The following is a 25,682-nucleotide window of genomic DNA, read 5'->3' as shown; positions in this document are numbered from 1 at the left end:
GACAGAGACATCAAGCAAGTGAAGAATTATAGACCAATTTCATTGGTCAATAACGATAATAAGTTATTTGCAGAAATTTTAGCTAACAGGTTGAAACAAATTTTAGCCAAAATAATACACGGGGATCCAAGAAGGCTTCCTCCCAGCTAGTCATGAAACAATTAGGACCAGCTAACACCCCCCAACAATGGATTCCCCTGGCAGGAAGCAGCCTGGCTTTGAAGCTGCAAGACCATTACATGCTAATTAAGGTGGCCAAATGCAACATTCACACTGGCCTCAAACAGACAAGAGTTCTTTCTTCCACCGTGGACATTCCACAGATATATAAACCTCACTTGCCTAGTTTCCAACAAACCTCACAACCTCTGAGGATGGACCAAACTCTACACAAATACTTAATATACCCAAATGTGAACACTGGTGGAGTTTGGGGAAAATAGAATCTTGACATTCTGGAGTTGTGGTTACTGTGATTTATAGTTCACCTACAATCAAAGAGCATTCTGAACCCCACCAAGGATAGAATTGAACCGAACTTGGCAGACAGTTCTCCCATGATCAACAGAAAATACCGTTGGTCATGGGATGGTCAAGGATGATAAAAACATCAAATCATCCAGGCGTCCCCTGGGCAACGTCCTTGCAGACGGCCAATTCTCTCATGCCAGAAGCGACTTGCAGTTTCTCCAGTCGCTCCTGACACGACAAAAAAACAAACAAACAAACAAACAAACAGAAAATACTGGGTTTGGTGGGCAGTGTACTTTGGTTTTGGAGTTGTAGTTCACCTACATCCAGAGAATACTGTGGACTCAAACAATGATGGATCTGGACCAAACTCTACACGAATACTCAATATGCCCAAATGTGAACACTGCTAGACTTTGGGGAAAATAGAATCTTGACATTTGGGAGTTGTCGTTGCTGGGATTTATAGTTCACCTACTATCGCAGAGCATTCTAAACCCCACCAACAATAGAATTGGGCCAAACCTCCCACACAGAAACCCCCATGTGAGCCACAGCAACACGTGGCAAGGGACGGCTAGCACATCAATAAAATATAATGAAAATAATAAAACAACAATACAAAATAAACACACAATGCAATATAAAATCACAATAATTGATCACAATGGGCAGGGCCGGTTGCAAAGGTTAAAATATTTTGAAAACCCTAGGTGAGATAAGTAGTGTAGTGTATCTCGAAGGAGGTTCAGGTGGGATGAAACAATTGGGTTTAATTGCACTAGAGGGTGAAATAAAGCGCATCTGAGGGCATTTCATGCAGAGTTTGGTCAGGGTCAGGGATTATTGTTCATATAATTTTTTGCAACTTTCTAATTGAGGGGTCTTTTTGCAACACAGCTCTTTTGATCCATATTTGGGGGGGGGATGTGACTTTGGGTGCAGCTACACTAGAGAATTAATGCAGTTTGATCCCACTTTAGAACTCCCATGGCTCAAATGCTAGGGTTCTGTACCTAGGTGAAGCACCAGCCCTTTAGCAGAGGAATCCACTAGCCAGGGATTCCAGGATCACATGGGATCTGGAAGGGTTTTTGCTTTGTTTTGAAAGGATAGGCTATTGCTAAACCACCAAAGGCAAGTGTGGGCAAAGGTAAGGGAGACGCAGAGGGCAGCGAGTGCGCATGCGCGGGCCCAGATCTGCATCAAAATAGAAGTCCCATTGCCTCCTCTCTCTCTCTTTTTCCCTCCCCTTCTGGCCTATGGTGATCCCTGGCCTCTTCCAGGAAAAAGACCTCGCTGGGCTTGAAACCTTCCTCTTGGAGCAGCAAAAAGCAAGGTACAGGCATTTTTTCCTCCCAAAAGTTGCAATAAAATGCATGCAAAGGGGTAGGTGCTGGCTGGCTGGCTAGTAAACTCCAGAAATGGCTTTTTAGTCAATGGAAACAGGCAGGAACTCTGTGGCTCCTTTCTTTTTTCTCTTTCCTCTTTTTCAAACATCCACAACATCTCTGTAGTTTTGGAAATTGTCCAGAGCTAAAGCTTGAAAATTGGGAGTAAATGAATATTTAAAAATGGGATTAAAAATAGATCCCAGTTTAATATTTTGGGCAGGTATGGTTCCTCTTTTCTTCCTTCCTTCCTTCCTTCCTTCCTTCCTTCCTTCCTTCCTTCCTTCCTTTGTTGTGTGTGTGTGTGTGTGTGTTTTGAGACTAGGAGAAACAAAAGCCTTTGCCATTTGCCAAGTCAAAGGTTGTTTTTGCTATACAGCACCTTTGGGCCATGTGGGCTGGATCTACACTGCCATATAATCCAGTTCCTGAATCCAGATTATCTGCTTTGGACTGGGTTATGTGAGAGTCCCCTTCTACACTGCCATATAATCCAGGTTATCAAAGCAGAAAACCCACATTGTCTGCTTTCAACTGGATTATCTGAGTCTACACAGCCATATAATCCAGTTTCTGAATCCAGATTATCTGCTTTGGACTGGGTTATGTGAGAGGCCTTTCTACACTGCCATATAATCCAGGTTATCAGAGCAGAAAACCCACATTGTTGGCTTTAAACTGGATTATCTGTGTCTACACGGCCATATAATCCAATTTCCAAATCCAGATTATCTGCTTTGGTCTGGGTTATGTGAGAGGCCCCTTCTACACTGCCATATAATCCAGGTTATCAAAGCAGGAGACCCACATTGTTGGATTTGAACTGGATTATCTGAGTCTACACTGCCATATAATCCAGTTCCCGAATCCAGATTATCTGGTTTGGTCTGGGCTATGTGAGAGGTCTTTCTACACTGCCATATAATCCAGGTTATCAAAGCAGAAAACCCACATTGTTGGATTTGAACTGGATTATCTGAGTTTACACTGCCATATAATCCAGTTTCTGAATCCAGATTATCTGCTTTGGACTGGGTTATGTGAGAGGCCCCTTCTACCCTGCCAGATAATCCTGGTTATTAAAGCAGAAAACCCACATTGTCAGCTTTGAACTGGATGATCTGAGTCTACACTGCCATATAATCCAGTTTCTGAATCCAGATTATCTGCTTTGGACTCGGTTATGTGAGAGGCCCCTTCTACACTGCCATATAATCCAGGTTATCAAAGCAGAAAACCCACATTGTCGGCTTTGAACTGGATTATCTGAGTCTACACTGCCGTATAATCCAGTTTCTGAATCCAGATTATCTGCTTTGGACTGGGTTATGTGAGAGGCCCCTTCACTGCCATATAATCCAGGTTATCAAAGCAGAAAACCCACATTGTTGGATTTGAGCTGGATTATCTGAGTCTACACTGCCATATAATCCAGTTTTTGAATCCAGATTATCTGGTTTGGTCTGGGCTATGTGAGAGGCCTTTCTACACTGCCATATAATCCACGTTATCAAAGCAGAAAACCCACATTGCTGCTGTTGAACTGGATTATCTGAATCTACACTGCCATATACTCCAGTTCCTGAATCCAGATTATCTGCTTTGAACTGGGTTATGTGAGAGGCCTTTCTACACTGCTATATAATCCAGGTTATCAAAGCAGAAAACGCACATTGTTGGTTTTGAATTGGATTATCTGAGTCTACACTGTCATATAATCCAGTTCAAAGCGGATAATCTGGATTTTATATGGCAGCGTAGAAGGGGCCCAAGTCTACACTGTCATATAATCTAGTCCAAAGCAGGCACTCTAGATTTGGAAACTGGATTAAGTAAATGTGACTTTGTGTGTCAACACCAGGCATGGGCAAACTTTGGCCCTCCAGGTGTTTTGGACTTCAACTCCCACAATTCCTAACTGCCTACCGGCAGTTAGGAATTGTGGGAGTTGAAGTCCAAAACACCTGGAGGGCCAAAGTTTGCCCATGTCTGTCTATACTGTAGAATGAAAGCAGTTTCACACCACTTGAACTGCTGTGGTTTAGTGCTATGTAATCCTGGGAGTTGCAGTTTTACAAGGTCTTTAGCCTCCTCTTCCAAAGATTGCTGGTGCCTCAACAAACTACAAATCCCATAATTCCATAGCATTGGGCCATACCAGTTAAAAGTAGTGTCAAGCAGCGTTAATTCTGCAGTGTAGATGCACCCCGTTTCTCTTCTCTGAGCTGTTACTTTGTGCATTTTTGTTGCCTTCCCATCAACATGCATGGCGTACGTTCTTACATGTTTATGCAAGCCTTTGGCATGTAAACTGCTTTCTTTAAAGCATGAATAGATGATGCATTGCTGCTGGGTGTGGACTAGACGCTTTCAGAGCTTGTCAGTATCTCTATATCAGCCATGGGCAAACTTTGGCCCTCCAGGTGTTTTGGACTTTAATTCCCACAATTCCTAACAGCCTACGGCTGTTAGGAATTGTGGGAATTGAAGTCCAAAACACCTGGAGGACCAAAGTTTGCTTATGGCTGCTCTATATTTCTCTTGGTCATGGGAGTTATGTGTGCCAAAAGTTTGGTTCAATTCCATTGTTGGAGTTCGGAATACTCTGATTGTAGGTAAACTATAAATCCCAACAACTACAACTCCCAAATGACATTATCAATCCCCCCCAACTACACCAGTTTTCAGTTGGGTATATCTGGTATTTGTGCCAAATGTGGTCCAGTGAATGAAAATACATCCTGCATATTAGATATTTACATTACGATTCATAACAGTAGCAAAATTACAGTTGTGAAGTAGCAACAAAAATAACTTGATGGTTGGGGGTCACCACAACATGAGGAACTGTATTAAGTGGTGGCAGCATTAGGAAGGTTAAGAACAACTGATCTAGAGGAAAATCTTTGCAGGCTACATTTGTGTGTGTTGGTGTTTTTGGAAGGAAAAGGAAAGCATTAGAGGGCTACTGCTGAATTATGGATCTTTTCTCGTGCTTGCGGCTAACCAGATGGTCCGAAGCATGGCTTGGGGGATTCCTCACCAGATTTCCTTCTTGCACTGCCAGAAAAGAACAATATTTCTGTGCTATAGATAAGGCAGGAAAGAAACAAAACCAAAGCCCTCCATCCTGTAATATGTATTGCATCCAAAAAAGAGGTATTTTTAAGACAACAACAACAACGATGATGATGATGATGATGATTGGGAAGTGTTTGACTTGTGATTTTGTGATACAAAATCCAGCATATATATCTCGTTTGCTGTGACATACTGTGTTTTTGTCTAAGTAAAATAATAATAATAACAATAGTAATAATAATAATACATCACACAGTCCTAGACGCTTGGGAAGTATTTGACTTGTGATTTTGTGATACAAAATTCAGCATATATGTATATCTCGTTTGCTGTGACATACTGTGTTTTTGTCTCAGTAAAATAATAATAATAATAATAATAATAATAATAATAATAATGCATCATACAGTCCTAGACGCTTGGGAAGTGTTCGACTTGTGATTTTGTGATATTAAATCCAGCACATATATCTCTTTAGCTGTGACATACTGTGTTTTTGTGTCGGTAAAATAATAATAATAATAATAATAATAATAATAATAATACATCACACAGTCCGAGATGCTTGGGAAGTGTTCGACTTGTGATTTTGTGATACTAAATCCAGCATATATATCTCGTTTGCTGTGACATACTGTGTTTTTGTGTCAGTAAAATAATAATAATAATGGGCTGTTGTCGGTTTTCCCGTGCTATATGGCCATGTTCTAGAGGCATTCTCTCCTGACGTTTTGCCTGCATCTATGGCAAGCATCCTCAGAGGTAGTGAGGTCTGTTGGAACTAGGAAAAAGGGTTTATATATCTGTGGAATGACCAGGGTGAGACAAAGGACTCTTGTCTGCTGGAACTGGGTGTGAATGTTTCAACTGACCACCTTGATTAGCATATAATGGGCTGACGATGCCTGGGGCAAACTTTTGTTGAGAGGTAATTACACCACTCTCACAACCACCATGACAGACTACACAGAGAAGCCATTGAAATACTCAAGCATGTAGACAATTTCAACAGAAAGGAGGAAACCATGAAAATGAACAAAATCTGGCTACAAATATTAAAAAAAACTCTAAAATTGCAACAGCACAACAACAGAGAGGAAGCAAGCAGGGACATCTAATTACCTCTCAACAAAAGTTTGCTCCAGGCACAGTCAGCCCATTGTATGCTAATCAAGGTAGTCAGTTGAAACATTGACACCTAGCTCCAGCAGACAACAGTCCTTTGTCTCACCCTGGTCATTCCACAGATATATAAACCCTTTTTCCTAGTTCCAACAGACCTCACTACCTCTGAGGATGCTTGCCATAGATGCAGGCGAAACATCAGGAGAAAATGCCTCTAGAACATGGCCCTATAGCCCGAAAAAACCTACAACAACCCAGTGATTCCGGCCATGAAAGCCTTCGACAATAATAATACATCACACAGTCCTAGACGCTTGGGAAGTGTTCGACTTGTGATTTTGTGATACTAAATCCAGCATATAGATCTCGTTTGCTGTGACATACTGTGTTTTTGTGTCAGTAAAATAATAATAATAATAATACTAATCATCATCATCATCATACATCTCACAGTCTTAGATGCTTGGGAAGTGTTCGACTTGTGATTTTGTGATACTAAATCCAGCATATAGATCTCGTTTGCTGTGACATACTGTGTTTTTGTCTCAGTAAAATAATAATAATAATACTAATAATCATCATCATCATACATCACACAGTCTTAGATGCTTGGGAAGTGTTCGACTTGTGATTTTGTGATACTAAATCCAGCATATATATCTCGTTTACTGTGACATACTGTGTTTTTGTGTCAGTAAAATAATAACAATAATACTAATAATCATCATCATCATACATCACACAGTCTTAGATGCTTGGGAAGTGTTCGACTTGTGATTTTGTGATACTAAATCCAGCATATAGATCTCGTTTGCTGTGACATACTGTGTTTTTGTGTCAGTAAAATAATAATAATAATACTAATAATAATCATCATCATACATCACACAGTCTTAGATGCTTGGGAAGTGTTCGACTTGTGATTTTGTGATACTAAATCCAGCATATATATCTCGTTTACTGTGACATACTGTGTTTTTGTCTCAGTAAAATAATATAATAATAATAATAATAATAATACATCACACAGTCCTAGACGCTTGGGAAGTGTTCGACTTGTGATTTTGTGATACTAAATCCAGCATATAGATCTCGTTTACTGTGACATACTGTGTTTTTGTGTCAGTAAAATAATAACAATAATAATAATAATACATCACACAGTCCTAGACGCTTGGGAAGTGTTCGACTTGTGATTTTGTTATACTAAATCCAGCATATATATCTCGTTTACTGTGACATACTGTGTTTTTGTGTCAGTAAAATAATAATAATATAATAATAATAATAATAATAATAATAATACATCACACAGTCCTAGACGCTTGGGAAGTGTTCGACTTGTGATTTTGTGATACTAAATCCAGCATATAGATCTCGTTTACTGTGACATACTGTGTTTTTGTCTCAGTAAAATAATAATATAATAATAATAATAATAATAATAATAATAATAATAATAATAATACATCACACAGTCCTAGACGCTTGGGAAGTGTTCGACTTGTGATTTTGTGATACTAAATCCAGCATATAGATCTCGTTTGCTGTGACATACTGTGTTTTTGTGTCAGTAAAATAATAACAATAATAATAATAATACATCACACAGTCCTAGACGCTTGGGAAGTGTTCGACTTGTGATTTTGTTATACTAAATCCAGCATATATATCTCGTTTACTGTGACATACTGTGTTTTTGTCTCAGTAAAATAATATAATAATAATAATAATAATAATAATAATAATAATACATCTCACAGTCCTAGACGCTTGGGAAGTGTTCGACTTTTGATTTTGTGATACTAAATCCAGCATATAGATCTCGTTTGCTGTGACATACTGTGTTTTTGTCTCAGTAAAATAATAATATAATAATAATAGTAATAATAATAATACATCACACAGTCCTAGACGCTTGGGAAGTGTTCGACTTTTGATTTTGTGATACTAAATCCAGCATATAGATCTCGTTTGCTGTGACATACTGTGTTTTTGTCTCAGTAAAATAATAATATAATAATAATAGTAATAATAATAATACATCACACAGTCCTAGACGCTTGGGAAGTGTTCGACTTTTGATTTTGTGATACTAAATCCAGCATATAGATCTCGTTTGCTGTGACATACTGTGTTTTTGTGTCAGTAAAATAATAACAATAATAATAATAATACATCACACAGTCCTAGACACTTGGGAAGTGTCCGACTTGTGATTTTGTGATACTAAATCCAGCATATATATCTCGTTTACTGTGACATACTGTGTTTTTGTCTCAGTAAAATAATAATAATATAATAATAGTAATAATAATAATACATCACACAGTCCTAGACGCTTGGGAAGTGTTCGACTTTTGATTTTGTGATACTAAATCCAGCATATAGATCTCGTTTGCTGTGACATACTGTGTTTTTGTGTCAGTAAAATAATAACAATAATAATAATAATACATCACACAGTCCTAGACACTTGGGAAGTGTCCGACTTGTGATTTTGTGATACTAAATCCAGCATATATATCTCGTTTACTGTGACATACTGTGTTTTTGTCTCAGTAAAATAATAATAATATAATAATAGTAATAATAATAATACATCACACAGTCCTAGACGCTTGGGAAGTGTTCGACTTTTGATTTTGTGATACTAAATCCAGCATATAGATCTCGTTTGCTGTGACATACTGTGTTTTTGTGTCAGTAAAATAATAACAATAATAATAATAATACATCACACAGTCCTAGACACTTGGGAAGTGTCCGACTTGTGATTTTGTGATACTAAATCCAGCATATATATCTCGTTTACTGTGACATACTGTGTTTTTGTCTCAGTAAAATAATATAATAATACTAATCATCATCATCATCATCATACATCACTGTGTTTTTGTGTCAGTAAAATAATAACAATAATAATAATAATACATCACACAGTCCTAGACACTTGGGAAGTGTCCGACTTGTGATTTTGTGATACTAAATCCAGCATATATATCTCATTTGCTGTGACATACTGTGTTTTTGTGTCAGTAAAATAATAATAATAATAATACATCACACAGTCCTAGACGCTTGGGAAGTATTTGACTTGTGATTTTGTGATACAAAATTCAGCATATATATCTCGTTTGCTGTGACATACTGTGTTTTTGTCTCAGTAAAATAATAATAATAATAATAATAATAATAATAATAATAATAATAATGCATCATACAGTCCTAGACGCTTGGGAAGTGTTCGACTTGTGATTTTGTGATATTAAATCCAGCACATATATCTCTTTAGCTGTGACATACTGTGTTTTTGTGTCAGTAAAATAATAATAATAATAATACATCACACAGTCCGAGATGCTTGGGAAGTGTTCGACTTGTGATTTTGTGATACTAAATCCAGCATATAGATCTCGTTTGCTGTGACATACTGTGTTTTTGTGTCAGTAAAATAATAATAATAATGGGCTGTTGTCGGTTTTCCCGTGCTATATGGCCATGTTCTAGAGGCATTTTCTCCTGACGTTTCGCCTGCATCTATGGCAAGCATCCTCAGAGGTAGTGAGGTCTGTTGGAACTAGGAAAAAGGGTTTATATATCTGTGGAATGATCAGGATGAGACAAAGGACTCTTGTCTGCTGGAGCTAGGTGTGAATGTTTCAACTGACCATCTTGATTAGCATACAATGGCCTGACTGTGCCTGGGGCAAACTTTTGTTGAGAGGTAATTACACCACTCTCACAACCACCATGACAGACTACACAGAGAAGCCATTGAAATACACAAGCATGTCGACAATTTCAACAGAAAGGAGGAAACCATGAAAATGAACAAAATCTGGCTACCAATATTAAAAAAAACCCTCTAAAATTGCAACAGCACAACAACAGAGAGGAAGCAAGCAGGGACATCTAATTACCTCTCAACAAAAGTTTGCTCCAGGCACAGTCAGCCCATTGTATGCTAATCAAGGTGGTCAGTTGAAACATTCACACCTAGCTCCAGCAGACAAGAGTCCTTTGTCTCACCCTGGTCATTCCACAGATATATAAACCCTTTTTCCTAGTTCCAACAGACCTCACTACCTCTGAGGATGCTTGCCATAGATGCAGGCGAAACATCAGGAGAAAATGCCTCTAGAACATGGCCCTATAGCCCGAAAAAACCTACAACAACCCAGTGATTCCGGCCATGAAAGCCTTCGACAATAATAATACATCACACAGTCCTAGACGCTTGGGAAGTGTTCGACTTGTGATTTTGTGATACTAAATCCAGCATATAGATCTCGTTTGTTGTGACATACTGTGTTTTTGTGTCAGTAAAATAATAATAATAATAATACTAATCATCATCATCATCATACATCTCACAGTCTTAGATGCTTGGGAAGTGTTCGACTTGTGATTTTGTGATACTAAATCCAGCATATAGATCTCGTTTGCTGTGACATACTGTGTTTTTGTCTCAGTAAAATAATAATAATAATACTAATAATAATCATCATCATACATCACACAGTCTTAGATGCTTGGGAAGTGTTCGACTTGTGATTTTGTGATACTAAATCCAGCATATATATCTCGTTTACTGTGACATACTGTGTTTTTGTCTCAGTAAAATAATAATATAATAATAATAATAATAATACATCACACAGTCCTAGACGCTTGGGAAGTGTTCGACTTGTGATTTTGTGATACTAAATCCAGCATATAGATCTCGTTTACTGTGACATACTGTGTTTTTGTGTCAGTAAAATAATAACAATAATAATAATAATACATCACACAGTCCTAGACGCTTGGGAAGTGTTCGACTTGTGATTTTGTTATACTAAATCCAGCATATATATCTCGTTTACTGTGACATACTGTGTTTTTGTGTCAGTAAAATAATAATAATATAATAATAATAATAATAATAATAATACATCACACAGTCCTAGACGCTTGGGAAGTGTTCGACTTGTGATTTTGTGATACTAAATCCAGCATATATATCTCGTTTACTGTGACATACTGTGTTTTTGTCTCAGTAAAATAATAATATAATAATAATAATAATAATAATAATAATACATCACACAGTCCTAGACGCTTGGGAAGTGTTCGACTTGTGATTTTGTGATACTAAATCCAGCATATAGATCTCGTTTGCTGTGACATACTGTGTTTTTGTGTCAGTAAAATAATAACAATAATAATAATAATACATCACACAGTCCTAGACGCTTGGGAAGTGTTCGACTTTTGATTTTGTGATACTAAATCCAGCATATAGATCTCGTTTGCTGTGACATACTGTGTTTTTGTGTCAGTAAAATAATAACAATAATAATAATAATACATCACACAGTCCTAGACACTTGGGAAGTGTCCGACTTGTGATTTTGTGATACTAAATCCAGCATATATATCTCGTTTACTGTGACATACTGTGTTTTTGTCTCAGTAAAATAATAATAATATAATAATAGTAATAATAATAATACATCACACAGTCCTAGACGCTTGGGAAGTGTTCGACTTTTGATTTTGTGATACTAAATCCAGCATATAGATCTCGTTTGCTGTGACATACTGTGTTTTTGTGTCAGTAAAATAATAACAATAATAATAATAATACATCACACAGTCCTAGACACTTGGGAAGTGTCCGACTTGTGATTTTGTGATACTAAATCCAGCATATATATCTCGTTTACTGTGACATACTGTGTTTTTGTCTCAGTAAAATAATAATAATATAATAATAGTAATAATAATAATACATCACACAGTCCTAGACGCTTGGGAAGTGTTCGACTTTTGATTTTGTGATACTAAATCCAGCATATAGATCTCGTTTGCTGTGACATACTGTGTTTTTGTGTCAGTAAAATAATAACAATAATAATAATAATACATCACACAGTCCTAGACACTTGGGAAGTGTCCGACTTGTGATTTTGTGATACTAAATCCAGCATATATATCTCGTTTACTGTGACATACTGTGTTTTTGTCTCAGTAAAATAATAATAATATAATAATAGTAATAATAATAATACATCACACAGTCCTAGACGCTTGGGAAGTGTTCGACTTTTGATTTTGTGATACTAAATCCAGCATATAGATCTCGTTTGCTGTGACATACTGTGTTTTTGTGTCAGTAAAATAATAACAATAATAATAATAATACATCACACAGTCCTAGACACTTGGGAAGTGTCCGACTTGTGATTTTGTGATACTAAATCCAGCATATATATCTCGTTTACTGTGACATACTGTGTTTTTGTCTCAGTAAAATAATATAATAATACTAATCATCATCATCATCATCATACATCACTGTGTTTTTGTGTCAGTAAAATAATAACAATAATAATAATAATACATCACACAGTCCTAGACACTTGGGAAGTGTCCGACTTGTGATTTTGTGATACTAAATCCAGCATATATATCTCATTTGCTGTGACATACTGTGTTTTTGTGTCAGTAAAATAATAATAATAATAATACATCACACAGTCCTAGACGCTTGGGAAGTATTTGACTTGTGATTTTGTGATACAAAATTCAGCATATATATCTCGTTTGCTGTGACATACTGTGTTTTTGTCTCAGTAAAATAATAATAATAATAATAATAATAATAATAATAATGCATCATACAGTCCTAGACGCTTGGGAAGTGTTCGACTTGTGATTTTGTGATATTAAATCCAGCACATATATCTCTTTAGCTGTGACATACTGTGTTTTTGTGTCAGTAAAATAATAATAATAATAATACATCACACAGTCCGAGATGCTTGGGAAGTGTTCGACTTGTGATTTTGTGATACTAAATCCAGCATATAGATCTCGTTTGCTGTGACATACTGTGTTTTTGTGTCAGTAAAATAATAATAATAATGGGCTGTTGTCGGTTTTCCCGTGCTATATGGCCATGTTCTAGAGGCATTTTCTCCTGACGTTTCGCCTGCATCTATGGCAAGCATCCTCAGAGGTAGTGAGGTCTGTTGGAACTAGGAAAAAGGGTTTATATATCTGTGGAATGATCAGGATGAGACAAAGGACTCTTGTCTGCTGGAGCTAGGTGTGAATGTTTCAACTGACCATCTTGATTAGCATACAATGGCCTGACTGTGCCTGGGGCAAACTTTTGTTGAGAGGTAATTACACCACTCTCACAACCACCATGACAGACTACACAGAGAAGCCATTGAAATACACAAGCATGTCGACAATTTCAACAGAAAGGAGGAAACCATGAAAATGAACAAAATCTGGCTACCAATATTAAAAAAAACCCTCTAAAATTGCAACAGCACAACAACAGAGAGGAAGCAAGCAGGGACATCTAATTACCTCTCAACAAAAGTTTGCTCCAGGCACAGTCAGCCCATTGTATGCTAATCAAGGTGGTCAGTTGAAACATTCACACCTAGCTCCAGCAGACAAGAGTCCTTTGTCTCACCCTGGTCATTCCACAGATATATAAACCCTTTTTCCTAGTTCCAACAGACCTCACTACCTCTGAGGATGCTTGCCATAGATGCAGGCGAAACATCAGGAGAAAATGCCTCTAGAACATGGCCCTATAGCCCGAAAAAACCTACAACAACCCAGTGATTCCGGCCATGAAAGCCTTCGACAATAATAATACATCACACAGTCCTAGACGCTTGGGAAGTGTTCGACTTGTGATTTTGTGATACTAAATCCAGCATATAGATCTCGTTTGCTGTGACATACTGTGTTTTTGTGTCAGTAAAATAATAATAATAATAATACTAATCATCATCATCATCATACATCTCACAGTCTTAGATGCTTGGGAAGTGTTCGACTTGTGATTTTGTGATACTAAATCCAGCATATAGATCTCGTTTGCTGTGACATACTGTGTTTTTGTCTCAGTAAAATAATAATAATAATACTAATAATCATCATCATCATACATCACACAGTCTTAGATGCTTGGGAAGTGTTCGACTTGTGATTTTGTGATACTAAATCCAGCATATATATCTCGTTTACTGTGACATACTGTGTTTTTGTGTCAGTAAAATAATAACAATAATACTAATAATCATCATCATCATACATCACACAGTCTTAGATGCTTGGGAAGTGTTCGACTTGTGATTTTGTGATACTAAATCCAGCATATAGATCTCGTTTGCTGTGACATACTGTGTTTTTGTGTCAGTAAAATAATAATAATAATACTAATAATAATCATCATCATACATCACACAGTCTTAGATGCTTGGGAAGTGTTCGACTTGTGATTTTGTGATACTAAATCCAGCATATATATCTCGTTTACTGTGACATACTGTGTTTTTGTCTCAGTAAAATAATATAATAATAATAATAATAATAATACATCACACAGTCCTAGACGCTTGGGAAGTGTTCGACTTGTGATTTTGTGATACTAAATCCAGCATATAGATCTCGTTTACTGTGACATACTGTGTTTTTGTGTCAGTAAAATAATAACAATAATAATAATAATACATCACACAGTCCTAGACGCTTGGGAAGTGTTCGACTTGTGATTTTGTTATACTAAATCCAGCATATATATCTCGTTTACTGTGACATACTGTGTTTTTGTGTCAGTAAAATAATAATAATAATATAATAATAATAATAATAATAATAATACATCACACAGTCCTAGACGCTTGGGAAGTGTTCGACTTGTGATTTTGTGATACTAAATCCAGCATATATATCTCGTTTACTGTGACATACTGTGTTTTTGTCTCAGTAAAATAATAATATAATAATAATAATAATAATAATAATAATAATACATCACACAGTCCTAGACGCTTGGGAAGTGTTCGACTTGTGATTTTGTGATACTAAATCCAGCATATAGATCTCGTTTGCTGTGACATACTGTGTTTTTGTGTCAGTAAAATAATAACAATAATAATAATAATACATCACACAGTCCTAGACGCTTGGGAAGTGTTCGACTTGTGATTTTGTTATACTAAATCCAGCATATATATCTCGTTTACTGTGACATACTGTGTTTTTGTCTCAGTAAAATAATATAATAATAATAATAATAATAATAATAATAATAATACATCTCACAGTCCTAGACGCTTGGGAAGTGTTCGACTTTTGATTTTGTGATACTAAATCCAGCATATAGATCTCGTTTACTGTGACATACTGTGTTTTTGTCTCAGTAAAATAATAATATAATAATAATAGTAATAATAATAATACATCACACAGTCCTAGACGCTTGGGAAGTGTTCGACTTTTGATTTTGTGATACTAAATCCAGCATATAGATCTCGTTTGCTGTGACATACTGTGTTTTTGTGTCAGTAAAATAATAACAATAATAATAATAATACATCACACAGTCCTAGACACTTGGGAAGTGTCCGACTTGTGATTTTGTGATACTAAATCCAGCATATATATCTCGTTTACTGTGACATACTGTGTTTTTGTCTCAGTAAAATAATAATAATATAATAATAGTAATAATAATAATACATCACACAGTCCTAGACGCTTGGGAAGTGTTCGACTTTTGATTTTGTGATACTAAATCCAGCATATAGATCTCGTTTGCTGTGACATACTGTGTTTTTGTGTCAGTAAAATAATAACAATAATAATAATAATACATCACACAGTCCTAGACACTTGGGAAGTGTCCGACTTGTGATTTTGTGATACTAAATCCAGCATATATATCTCGTTTACTGTGACATACTGTGTTTTTGTCTCAGTAAAATAATAATAATATAATAATAGTAATAATAATAATACATCACACAGTCCTAGACGCTTGGGAAGTGTTCGACTTTTGATTTTGTGATACTAAATCCAGCATATAGATCTCGTTTGCTGTGACATACTGTGTTTTTGTGTCAGTAAAATAATAACAATAATAATAATAATACATCACACAGTCCTAGACACTTGGGAAGTGTCCGACTTGTGATTTTGTGATACTAAATCCAGCATATATATCTCGTTTACTGTGACATACTGTGTTTTTGTCTCAGTAAAATAATATAATAATACTAATCATCATCATCATCATCATACATCACTGTGTTTTTGTGTCAGTAAAATAATAACAATAATAATAATAATACATCACACAGTCCTAGACACTTGGGAAGTGTCCGACTTGTGATTTTGTGATACTAAATCCAGCATATATATCTCATTTGCTGTGACATACTGTGTTTTTGTGTCAGTAAAATAATAATAATAATAATACATCACACAGTCCTAGACGCTTGGGAAGTGTTCGACTTGTGATTTTGAGATACTAAATCCAGCATATAGATCTCGTTTCCTGTGACATACTGTGTTTTTGCGTCAGTAAAATAATAATAATACATTATTTATATTCCACCCTATCTCCCCAAAGGGAATTCGGGGATTCCAATCACAAAAAAAGCAAACATTTGATGCCTGAATACAACAACCAATACATACATAATAGCAAAAAATAACAACCCAACATAGAAAAACATAACTTAACATCTAAACTTAAGATTAAATATAACCTATCAATAAATTATATCAACATAGAGCAAGCATCAATAGAAGCATCAATTTGCCAGAGCCGACAGAGTTCCTTGAGGGTATATAAGTTGACTATTACCAAAGATGTTAACTGGGCTAGCAAGGTAAACAGGTGCATCAAGGAATTAATTCAAGGTTGGCATCTATATGTTAGTCACAAGGCTAGGAGGGAAAAAATAAATGGAATATATGGAGAGATGGTTTAAACAAAAAAAAAGTGGGGATGGATATGGCTGTTAGAGTAACATCAACAGGGAATCATAGAATCATAGAGTTGGAAGAGACCTCGTGGGCCATCCAGTCCAACCCCCTGCCAAGGAATGTGTATGCATCTATCTATATATAATGTTCATTTGTGGGATTAACATAACTCAAAAACCACAGGACGAATTGACACCAAATTTGGACAGCATACACCTAACAACCCAATGTATGTCCTTCACTCAAGCATTTTTGATTTTGTCATTTGGGAGTTGTAGTTGCTGGGATTTATAGTTCGCCTACAATCAAGGAGCATTCTGAACTTCACCAGCGATGGAATTGAACCAAACGTGGCACACAGGACTCCCAAGACCAACAGAAAACACTAGAAGGGTTTGGTGGACATTGACCTTGAGTTTGGGAGTTGTAGTTACTGGGATTTATAGTTCACCCACAACCAAAGAGCATTCTGAACCCCACCAGCGACAGAATTGGGGCAGACTCCCCACACAGAACCCCCATGACCTACAGAAAATACTTAAGACCATCCAGTTCACCAGGGCAGGAAAATGTAATCAAAGCCCTCCTGACAATGAGCCATCCAGTCATAAATATAGATATATATGATTCACACACACACACACACACACAGAGATAGTATCATAGATTTGAAAGGGACCCCTAAAGAAGGACAATTATATGTTGCATGTTCCAGAGTAGCAAACCAGACACTCTCCAATTCAACACTGACAAAGAAACAACAAAAAAGACTGTTTACCCACAAGCATCAAGAAAGTGCATATATTAGAAACCATTACTTTCTCATTACTTTATTTTCCAGATCACCAGACTGGGCCACAGCAACGTGTGGCAGGAAACTTTGAATATAATATTCAAAGTTTGCATGTTTATTTATGTATCACAAAGACAATCGCTAATGAAGTCCCTCTGTGGTGTCACTGGGAAAGAAAAATGACATGCATAAGAGAGGAAAGGAAAGAAAGGAAAAGAAGGAAATGGAAGGTAGGAAGGTGGAAGGGAAATGAGGGGGGAGAAAGAAAAAAGAGGGAAGGAAGAGAAAGGGAAGGGATGAGGGGAAGAGAGAAAGAGAAAGGAAAAAGAGAAAGAAGAGTTAAGGGAAATTATGGAAGAAAGAAAAGGAGGAGAGAAAGGAAAGAAAGGGTATATGAAGGATCACAAGGGAAGAAGGAAAGAAATGAAAGAGGGAGGAAGGAAAGAAAGATAGAAAAAGCCGCTAAGGGAGCCTGCCCTAAGAAAGTTGCCAGAGCTTTGCCATGCAGACATTCAGAGATCATAACCTTCTGGAAAACCAGAAGGTTATGATCCCTATAACCTTTTGGAGCAAATGGGATTCACAGTCCCAGATCTGATCATGTGGTCTGCATGCCCTCCCACAACCTCAAGAAACAGAGTAAAGGGAAAGCTGCATACCAAAACATACATATACAATACAGTAAGAAAACGGAATCATATACAAAACAAATTACTATCTCCATCACCTTTGGGAGCAAATGGGATTCACAACCATTTGAAAATCATTACCTTTTAGAAAAATATGATCTTCCAGAGAAGAGCCAAAATTTGTTTGAGTAAAATCTTCTCTTCAGTGGTATATATCCACATGTACTTATGCAAAGCAATTTGGCTTTTCAGTTGTTAGACTATTTATTTGTCGTGTCAGAACAACCAGTCTAACAGAACAAAGCAAACAAACAGAAAAATACACAACTTGTGAGTTTGGTAGCTGGTTAAATGTCCTTTGACCAGTATCTGGCCACTTGGAGTGCTTCCGGTGTTGCTGCAAGAAGGTCCTCCATTGTGCATGTGGCAGGGCTCAGGTTGCATTGCAGCAGGTGGTCAGTGGTTTGCTCTTCTCCACACTCGCATGTCGTGGATTCTACTTTGTAGCCCCATTTCTGAAGGTTGGCTCTGCATCTCGTGGTGCCAGAGCACAGTCTGTTCAATGCCTTCCAAGTCGCCCAGTCTTCTGTGTGCCCAGGGGGGAGTCTCTCATTTGGTATCAGCCATTGGTTGAGGTGCTGGGTTTGAGCCTGCCACTTTTGGACTCTCGCTTGCTGGGGTGTTCCAGCGAGGGTCTCTGTAGATCTTAGAAAACTATGTCTAGATTTAAGTCGTTGGCGTGCTGGCTGATACCCAAACAGGGGATGAGCTGGAGATGTCTCTGCCTTGGTCCTTTCACTATTGGCTGCTACTTCCCGGCGGATGCCAGGTGGTGCAATACCGGCTAAGCAGTGTAATTTCTCCAGTGGTGTAGGGCGCAGACACCCCGTAATAATGCAGCATGTCTCATTAAGAGCCACATCCACTGTTTTAGTATGGTGAGATGTGTTCCACACTGGGCATGCATACTCAGCAGCAGAGTAGCACAGCGCAAGGGCAGATGTCTTCACTGTGTCTGGTTGTGATACCCAGGTTGTGCCAGTCAGCTTTCGTATGATATTGTTTCTAGCACCCACTTTTTGCTTGATGTTCAGGCAGTGCGTCTTGTAGGTAAGAGCACGGTCCAGAGTGACTCCCAGGTATTTGGGTGTGCTGTTAGTTGTTAGACTGATATCCTTGTTGTCTCTGATCTGTTTGGAACAGAGATTCTGCCAGTGCACAAAAATATAGCAGTCCTTCAGAAGTGTTCTTTTCAGTGCCCAAAAACATCTACTCTCCTATAAAATATTTTGTTTCTATATCATGCTCTTAAGAGACGGAAATAGACTTCGTTAAAAGTAACCCAAACTCCTGTTAACATGGTGAACCTATTATATTACTTGCTTTTAATAGTTAGGTTTTCTACTGTTGGAAATAGGGAAAGATGCTTGTAGGAATACTACAGCTGCTTCTACAACTAATGGTGTTGTTTGCTTTTCAGATGCGAGTGAATATTAAAGAGGCTGCTGGATATTTCTCAGACAACCAAGGGACGGTGATGGATCCAGATCAGAGCATTCCCAGCAATGAGAGTATCACCCAGGAGCTCGCTGGTAAATATTATAATGACTACTACTACTACTACTATTATTATTATATTGTTAGATTTTATTTAAAGATCTCTTCTTTTTAAATGATGCTTCAGGGACTCTGAACAAAACTCCTCCCCTCCTCTGTTTTCAGTGTTTAGACTATGAGTGTTGATCCTTGTGTAACAAAAACACCAAAACTACTGAAGTTAAGTGTGTGTCTATATCTGTGTTTCTCAACCTGTGGGTCCCCAGATGTTTTGGCCTACAACTCCCAGAAATCCCAGCCCGTTTACCAGCTGTTAGGATTTCTGGGAGTTGAAGGCCAAAACACCTGGGGACTCACAGGTTGAGAACCACTGATCTAAGATAAAGGATTAGAAGGCATGATCATCGAGTTTGGAGACGATACCAAATTGGGAGGGAGAGCCAATACCCCAGAAGACAGGAGCAGAATTCAAAGCGATCTGAACAGATTAGAGAGATGAATGGCCGAAACTAACCAAATGAAGGTCAACAGGGACAAATGCAAGATATTCCACTTAGGCAGAAAAAAATGAAATGCAAAGATGTACAATGGGGGGGCGCATGGCTCGAGAACAGTATATGTGAAAAAGATCTTGGAGTCCTCGTGGGGAGGAAGGTGAACATGAGCTAGAAATGTCATGTGGTGGCAAAAAAAAAAATATGAATGGGATTTTGGCCTGGATCAATAGGAGTCTAGTGTCTAGATCCAGAGAAGTCATGCTCCCCATGCTCTATTCTGCCTTGGTCAGACCACACCTGGAATCACACTGTGTCCAATTCTAGGCATCAAAATTGAAGGGAGATCTTGCCAAGCTGGAATGTGTCCAGACGAGGACAACTCAAATGATCAAGGGTCTGGAGAACTATGAGGAGTGGCTTAAAGAGCTGGGCATGTTTAGCCTGCAGAAGAGAAGGCTGAGAGGAGACATGATGAAGGCCATGTGACGGGAAGTCATAAGGAGGAGAGAGCAGGCTTGTTTTCTGCTGCCCTGGAGACAAGGATGCAGAACAGTGGCTTCAAACGACAGGAAAGGAAACACCACCTGAATATGAGGAAGAACTTCCTAATAGTGAAAGTTGCTCAGCAGTGGAACTCTGCTCCAAAGTGTGGCATAGACTTCTTTTTTGCAGGCTTTTAAACAGAGACTGGATAGTCATCTGTTGGGGGTGCTTTGAATGCAATTTTCCTGCTTCTTGGCAGGGATTTGGACTGGCTGGCCCACAAGGTCTCTTCCAACTCAAAGATTCTATGATTAATTTTGTTAGTTTTGGCCAACCATCTCTCTAACTTGTTAAGATCGTTTTGAATTCTGCTCCTATCTTCTGGAGTATTGGCTATCCCTCCCAATTTGGTGCCATCTGCAAACTTGATGATCATGCCTTCTAACCTTTCTTCTAATCTATATAAATAAAAATAACTTAGAAACCACTGGACGAATTGATACAAAAGTTGGACACAATACACCTATCAGGCCAACGAGTGACCATCACTCATAGAGACACTGAAAAACACAGTGGAAGGGACTTTAAAAGCCAAAAATGCAAAAAGACGCTACAGCGCATGTACAAAATGACTCCCCCTGGCAAACAAAACACACAATAGCATATCCACACTCTCTTCCGGACTACAGCTCTCATCATCTCCTAGACCAGGTCCTTTAGGAGAAGAAGATGATCCAAATGCTCTGCTTCCAAGCTGCAAAGTTTCTTCTTGGATTTCTTTGAGAGCATCCCAATCTCTACATATTTCCAATTTCCTGTTCCTGGACTGCAACTCCCAGCAATCCTCCAATTAGATAAGATAGATAGATTAGATAGCGATAGTAGCTAGATATATATATTGATCAGGAGGACTGCTGGGAATTGCAGTACAAGAATAGGTAGAGAAGGAAGAACAGGGAGAAAGAGGAAGGGAAAGGAAAGGGGAGAAGGAAGGGAAGAGAAGGAAGGAAGGAGAGAATGAAAGAAAAAAGGGAAGGAAGGAAAGAGGGAGGGAGGAAAGGAAGGAGAGAAAGAGGGAAGAAAAGTTGACCACAGCAACACGTGGCGGGAACAGCTAGTTAATTAATAAAGATGTTGAACAGAACCGGGCCCAGGACAGAACCCTGCTTATGGCACTCCACTCATCACTCTGTGTAAGATTGATCCATAACAACAACAACAACTTTATTATTGTATCTTGCCACCATCTTCCTGAAGGGACTCGAGGTAGCCCAACCAACACAGTTTAAAATATAACACAGTAAAATTCATAAGACAGCATAATAAAACAGTATAAAGCAACCATCGAGCAAACAACCAATAACCTGGCATAGTAAACAATTCTTTTTTTATCTTCTAATAGGTGATCAACAAGCAAATGAGAAGGAGGAGAATGTTCCGACACAAATATCTGAACAAAACCAACAAACTGGGATGCCTCTGGGCTTAGCAGGAGTAAACGCTGACCTTTGTCTTGAGAAAGAAGGAACATCTGCGAATCACCGCAGGCTGGAAAGAGATCCTGAGCAGCATATAGGAAAAAGAACAGATAGTGACATTTCTTTCACAAAGAAGTCCCAAGCTCTTACCAAAGGGCCAGCCCGAAAGCGCATTCGCACCCCAAGGACGTGCGACGAGTGTGGGAAGACCTTCGCCCAAGCCTCCAACCTTGTAGCGCATAAGAGAATCCACACGGGCGAGAAGCCATATAAATGTTTGGATTGTGGCAAATGCTTCACCGAACGGTCCAACCTTAATAGGCACCAGCGGACCCATGGAGGGGATAAACGCTATCAGTGCCTCGAGTGTGGGAAAGGTTTTTGCTTTGAATCCGATCTGGTTCGGCATGAAATTACCCACTTGGGAGAAAAGCCGTACAAATGCTTTGATTGCGGGAAGACCTTCAGCCACGCCTCAACCCTGATTAGACACAAAAATATCCATACGGGAGAGAAGCTCTATTGCTGTATCGAGTGCGGGAAAAGCTTCACTCAGAGTTCATCCCTCCTGGCACATAAAAGGCTCCACACGGGAGAGACCCCGTTCATATGCCCCGTTTGTGGGGATACTTTCAATTGGAAGTCACACCTCATTACACACGAAAGGACCCACACCGGAGAAAGGCCGTACAAATGCTCCAAGTGCGGAAAAAGCTTCATGGAGAAGTCGAAACTGAATCGACACCAGAGAACCCACATGGAACGGGAAGGTCATGCGTGTGACGAGTGCGGGAAAGTCTTCACCAACAAATCCAACCTCGCGAGGCATCAGATAATCCACAAAGGCACCCAGGCATTCATATGCCTCAGCTGCGGGAAAACCTTCAACCAGATATCGAAGCTGATTCGGCACGAAAGGGTCCACACGAACGAGGAGCCAAATGAATGGCCAGATGGCCAGGTGCGGTATGAAGACGGCTCCATCCTCATTTCAAATACACCCAAGCACCTTGATTTGGAAGACCAATCTTCTAAATATATGGATGGCAAAAAAGACTACAACCATTGTTCCCTCATTGCAGGAGTGAATCCAGAGGGACCAGTGCCAATGGGAGACCAACTCTGCGACTGGCAAAACAATGAAACAAGCGACAGTCACCGTTCACTCATTGTTACTGCTGTGAAGGAGGAGGATCAACCATATGAATGCTCCGAAAGTGAGACCCCCTACCAGAGTAGCCCATTCTTTATCAACAGTGGGAATGAGGGAAAGGTGGTGAAGACCCAACTCTACAACTGCCTGGTCGGTCAGAAAATGTGCAACGATCTGCCGCTCCTTATAGAGAGACAAGAGAGCTCTCCAGGGGAGGAGAAAGAGTTTACTTGTTCCGAGTGTGGGAAGAACTTTAATTGGAAGTCCCATTTCATCCGGCATAAGAGGATTCACACTGGAGAAAAACCATACGACTGCCCAGATTGTGACAAAAGCTTCAGTCGGAGGTCGCACCTTGTTCGGCACGGGAGGACCCATACTGAGCTGAGCTTGTATTCGCAGGCCGAGGAGGAAGCGTTAGATCAGGATACCGGTACTATGAGCGCAAGTGAATCCGTAGAAGAAGAAAATCAGATGAACACACAGTTGGTTGAAACTGAGGCTCAGGCTGTATGAAACGCTGGCACGCAAGAGAGAAAGTCTTCAGTCAAAAAAAAAATCAAGGATATAGTAGAGTCCCGCTTATCCAACTTTCGCTTATCCGACATTCCGTATTATCAGACGCACCTTGGCTGCTTCTGGCTTGGAAGAATAAAAACAAGGCTCTTCCTCAGAGAATTGCAAGGAGGCTCCCCTTCCTTCCTTCCTTCCTTCCTTCCTTCCTTCCTTCCTTCCTTCCTTCCTTCCTTTCCTCCCTCCCACCTACCTACCTACCTACCTACCTACCTACCTACTGTCCTTCCTTCCTTCTCTGGTTCCTGCTCTGAATCTGCTTCCCACCTTGCTGTCTCTCTCCTCCTCGGGGCCTCGCATTCAGCCGAGGCAAGGCTTCATGGAAATGGCCTCTGCACGGGTAAAGGTGAAGCCCCGCCAAGGCTGCCCACTGCTCTGCCGGCCTCACTCTCTCACGCTCTTGACTTCTGCGCCCATTCTTGTCACACACCGCTCCCTGCTGTCTTGGTCCAGCTCCCCTTCCTTCCCTCCTCCCCCCTCTCTCACCAGCAGTAGATAAGTTTGCTTTATGGAAGAGGGAGGGAAAGAAAGAAAGAAAGAAAGAAAGAAAGAAAGAAAGAAAGAAAGAAAGAAAGAAAGAAAGCAGGCACTGAAGGCAGGAGACAAGGAAGGGGGTGTCACGTGTGGGAAGAGCCTGGGAGTGATGTCAAGAGTCCCTGCTCCCTCTCTCCTGCCTTTGCTTGGGTTTAGTAGACTTTTCCTTAATCCCTTCATATTATCGGACATTTTCACTTCTCCAATATTCTGGTGTTTATGTCGGATCAGCGAGTCCAGGCAAGGCTTTGGTGAAGTAGGCTCTGCATGGGTAAAAGAGGAGCACTGCCTGCTGCCCGTTGCCCGGCTGGCCTCGCTTTCTGGTGCTCTTGACCTCTGTGCCCATTCTCACCTGGCACCCTCCCTGCAGCCTTGAATCAGCTCCTCTTCCCTTCCGCCCCCCTTTCTCTCTCGCCAACAGTGGATAAGTTTGCTTTATGGAAGAGGGAGGAAAAGAAAGAGAGGGGGGGGCACGGAAGGCAGGAGACAAGGAAGGGGGTGTCACGTGGGAAGAGCCTGGGAGTGATGGGAAGAGCCTCCGCTCCCTCTCTCCTGCCTTTGCATGGGTTTAGTAGGCTTTTCCTTAATCCCTCCATATTATCCGACATTTTCACTTATCCAATATTCTGGCAACCCGTTTATGTCGGAGCAGCAAGTCCAGGCAAGGCTTCGGGGAAGTAGGCTCTGCGTGGGTAAAAGGGGAGCCCTGTCCGCTGCCCTGGCTGCCCCACTGGCCTCGCTCTCTGGCGCTCTTGACCTCTGTGACCATTCTCGCCTCGCACCCCTCCCTGCATCCTCGACCCAGCTCCCCTTCCCTCCCACCCACCATTCTCTCTCACCAGCAGTGGATAAGTTTGCTTTAGAACCGTAGCAAACTACTGGAAGCGAGAGCGAGCTTGTGCTCGAGCTCGCTCCGAAGCCCCGCCTTCCCCCCCCCCCCCGAGGCTGCTCTCTCTCTTGCTAGTGCGCCTGTTTTCCCTTGCTAGGGAAGCGATGCGAGTGTACTCTCGCAGTTGGCAGAATTCAACTGTGAGCGTACGCTCGCATCCCTGCCCTCTGCAATGGAAAACAGGCACGCTAGCAAGAGAGAGAGCAGCCTTGGGGGGAAAAAAGGCGGGGCTTCGGAGCA

General features: G+C 39.7%; 1 protein-coding gene across 1 annotated transcript; it reads left to right on the top strand.

The window, feature by feature from the left end:
• Positions 1-1,669: 1,669 nt before the first annotated feature.
• LOC132765900 (zinc finger protein ZFP2-like) lies at positions 1,670-25,409 on the top strand. The gene is made up of 3 exons (XM_060760184.2): positions 1,670-1,810; positions 19,759-19,870; positions 22,218-25,409. The coding sequence occupies exons 2-3, from the start codon at positions 19,759-19,761 to the stop codon at positions 23,960-23,962; spliced, it is 1,857 nt and encodes a 618-aa protein (XP_060616167.2). The 5' UTR covers positions 1,670-1,810; the 3' UTR covers positions 23,963-25,409.
• Positions 25,410-25,682: the final 273 nt, after the last annotated feature.

This window comes from Anolis sagrei, chromosome 2 (assembly GCF_037176765.1).
Source record: "Anolis sagrei isolate rAnoSag1 chromosome 2, rAnoSag1.mat, whole genome shotgun sequence".
Lineage (NCBI taxonomy): Eukaryota > Metazoa > Chordata > Lepidosauria > Squamata > Dactyloidae > Anolis > Anolis sagrei.
Note: the sequence above shows the minus strand (reverse complement) of the source record. Positions and strands in the feature narration are given on the sequence as shown.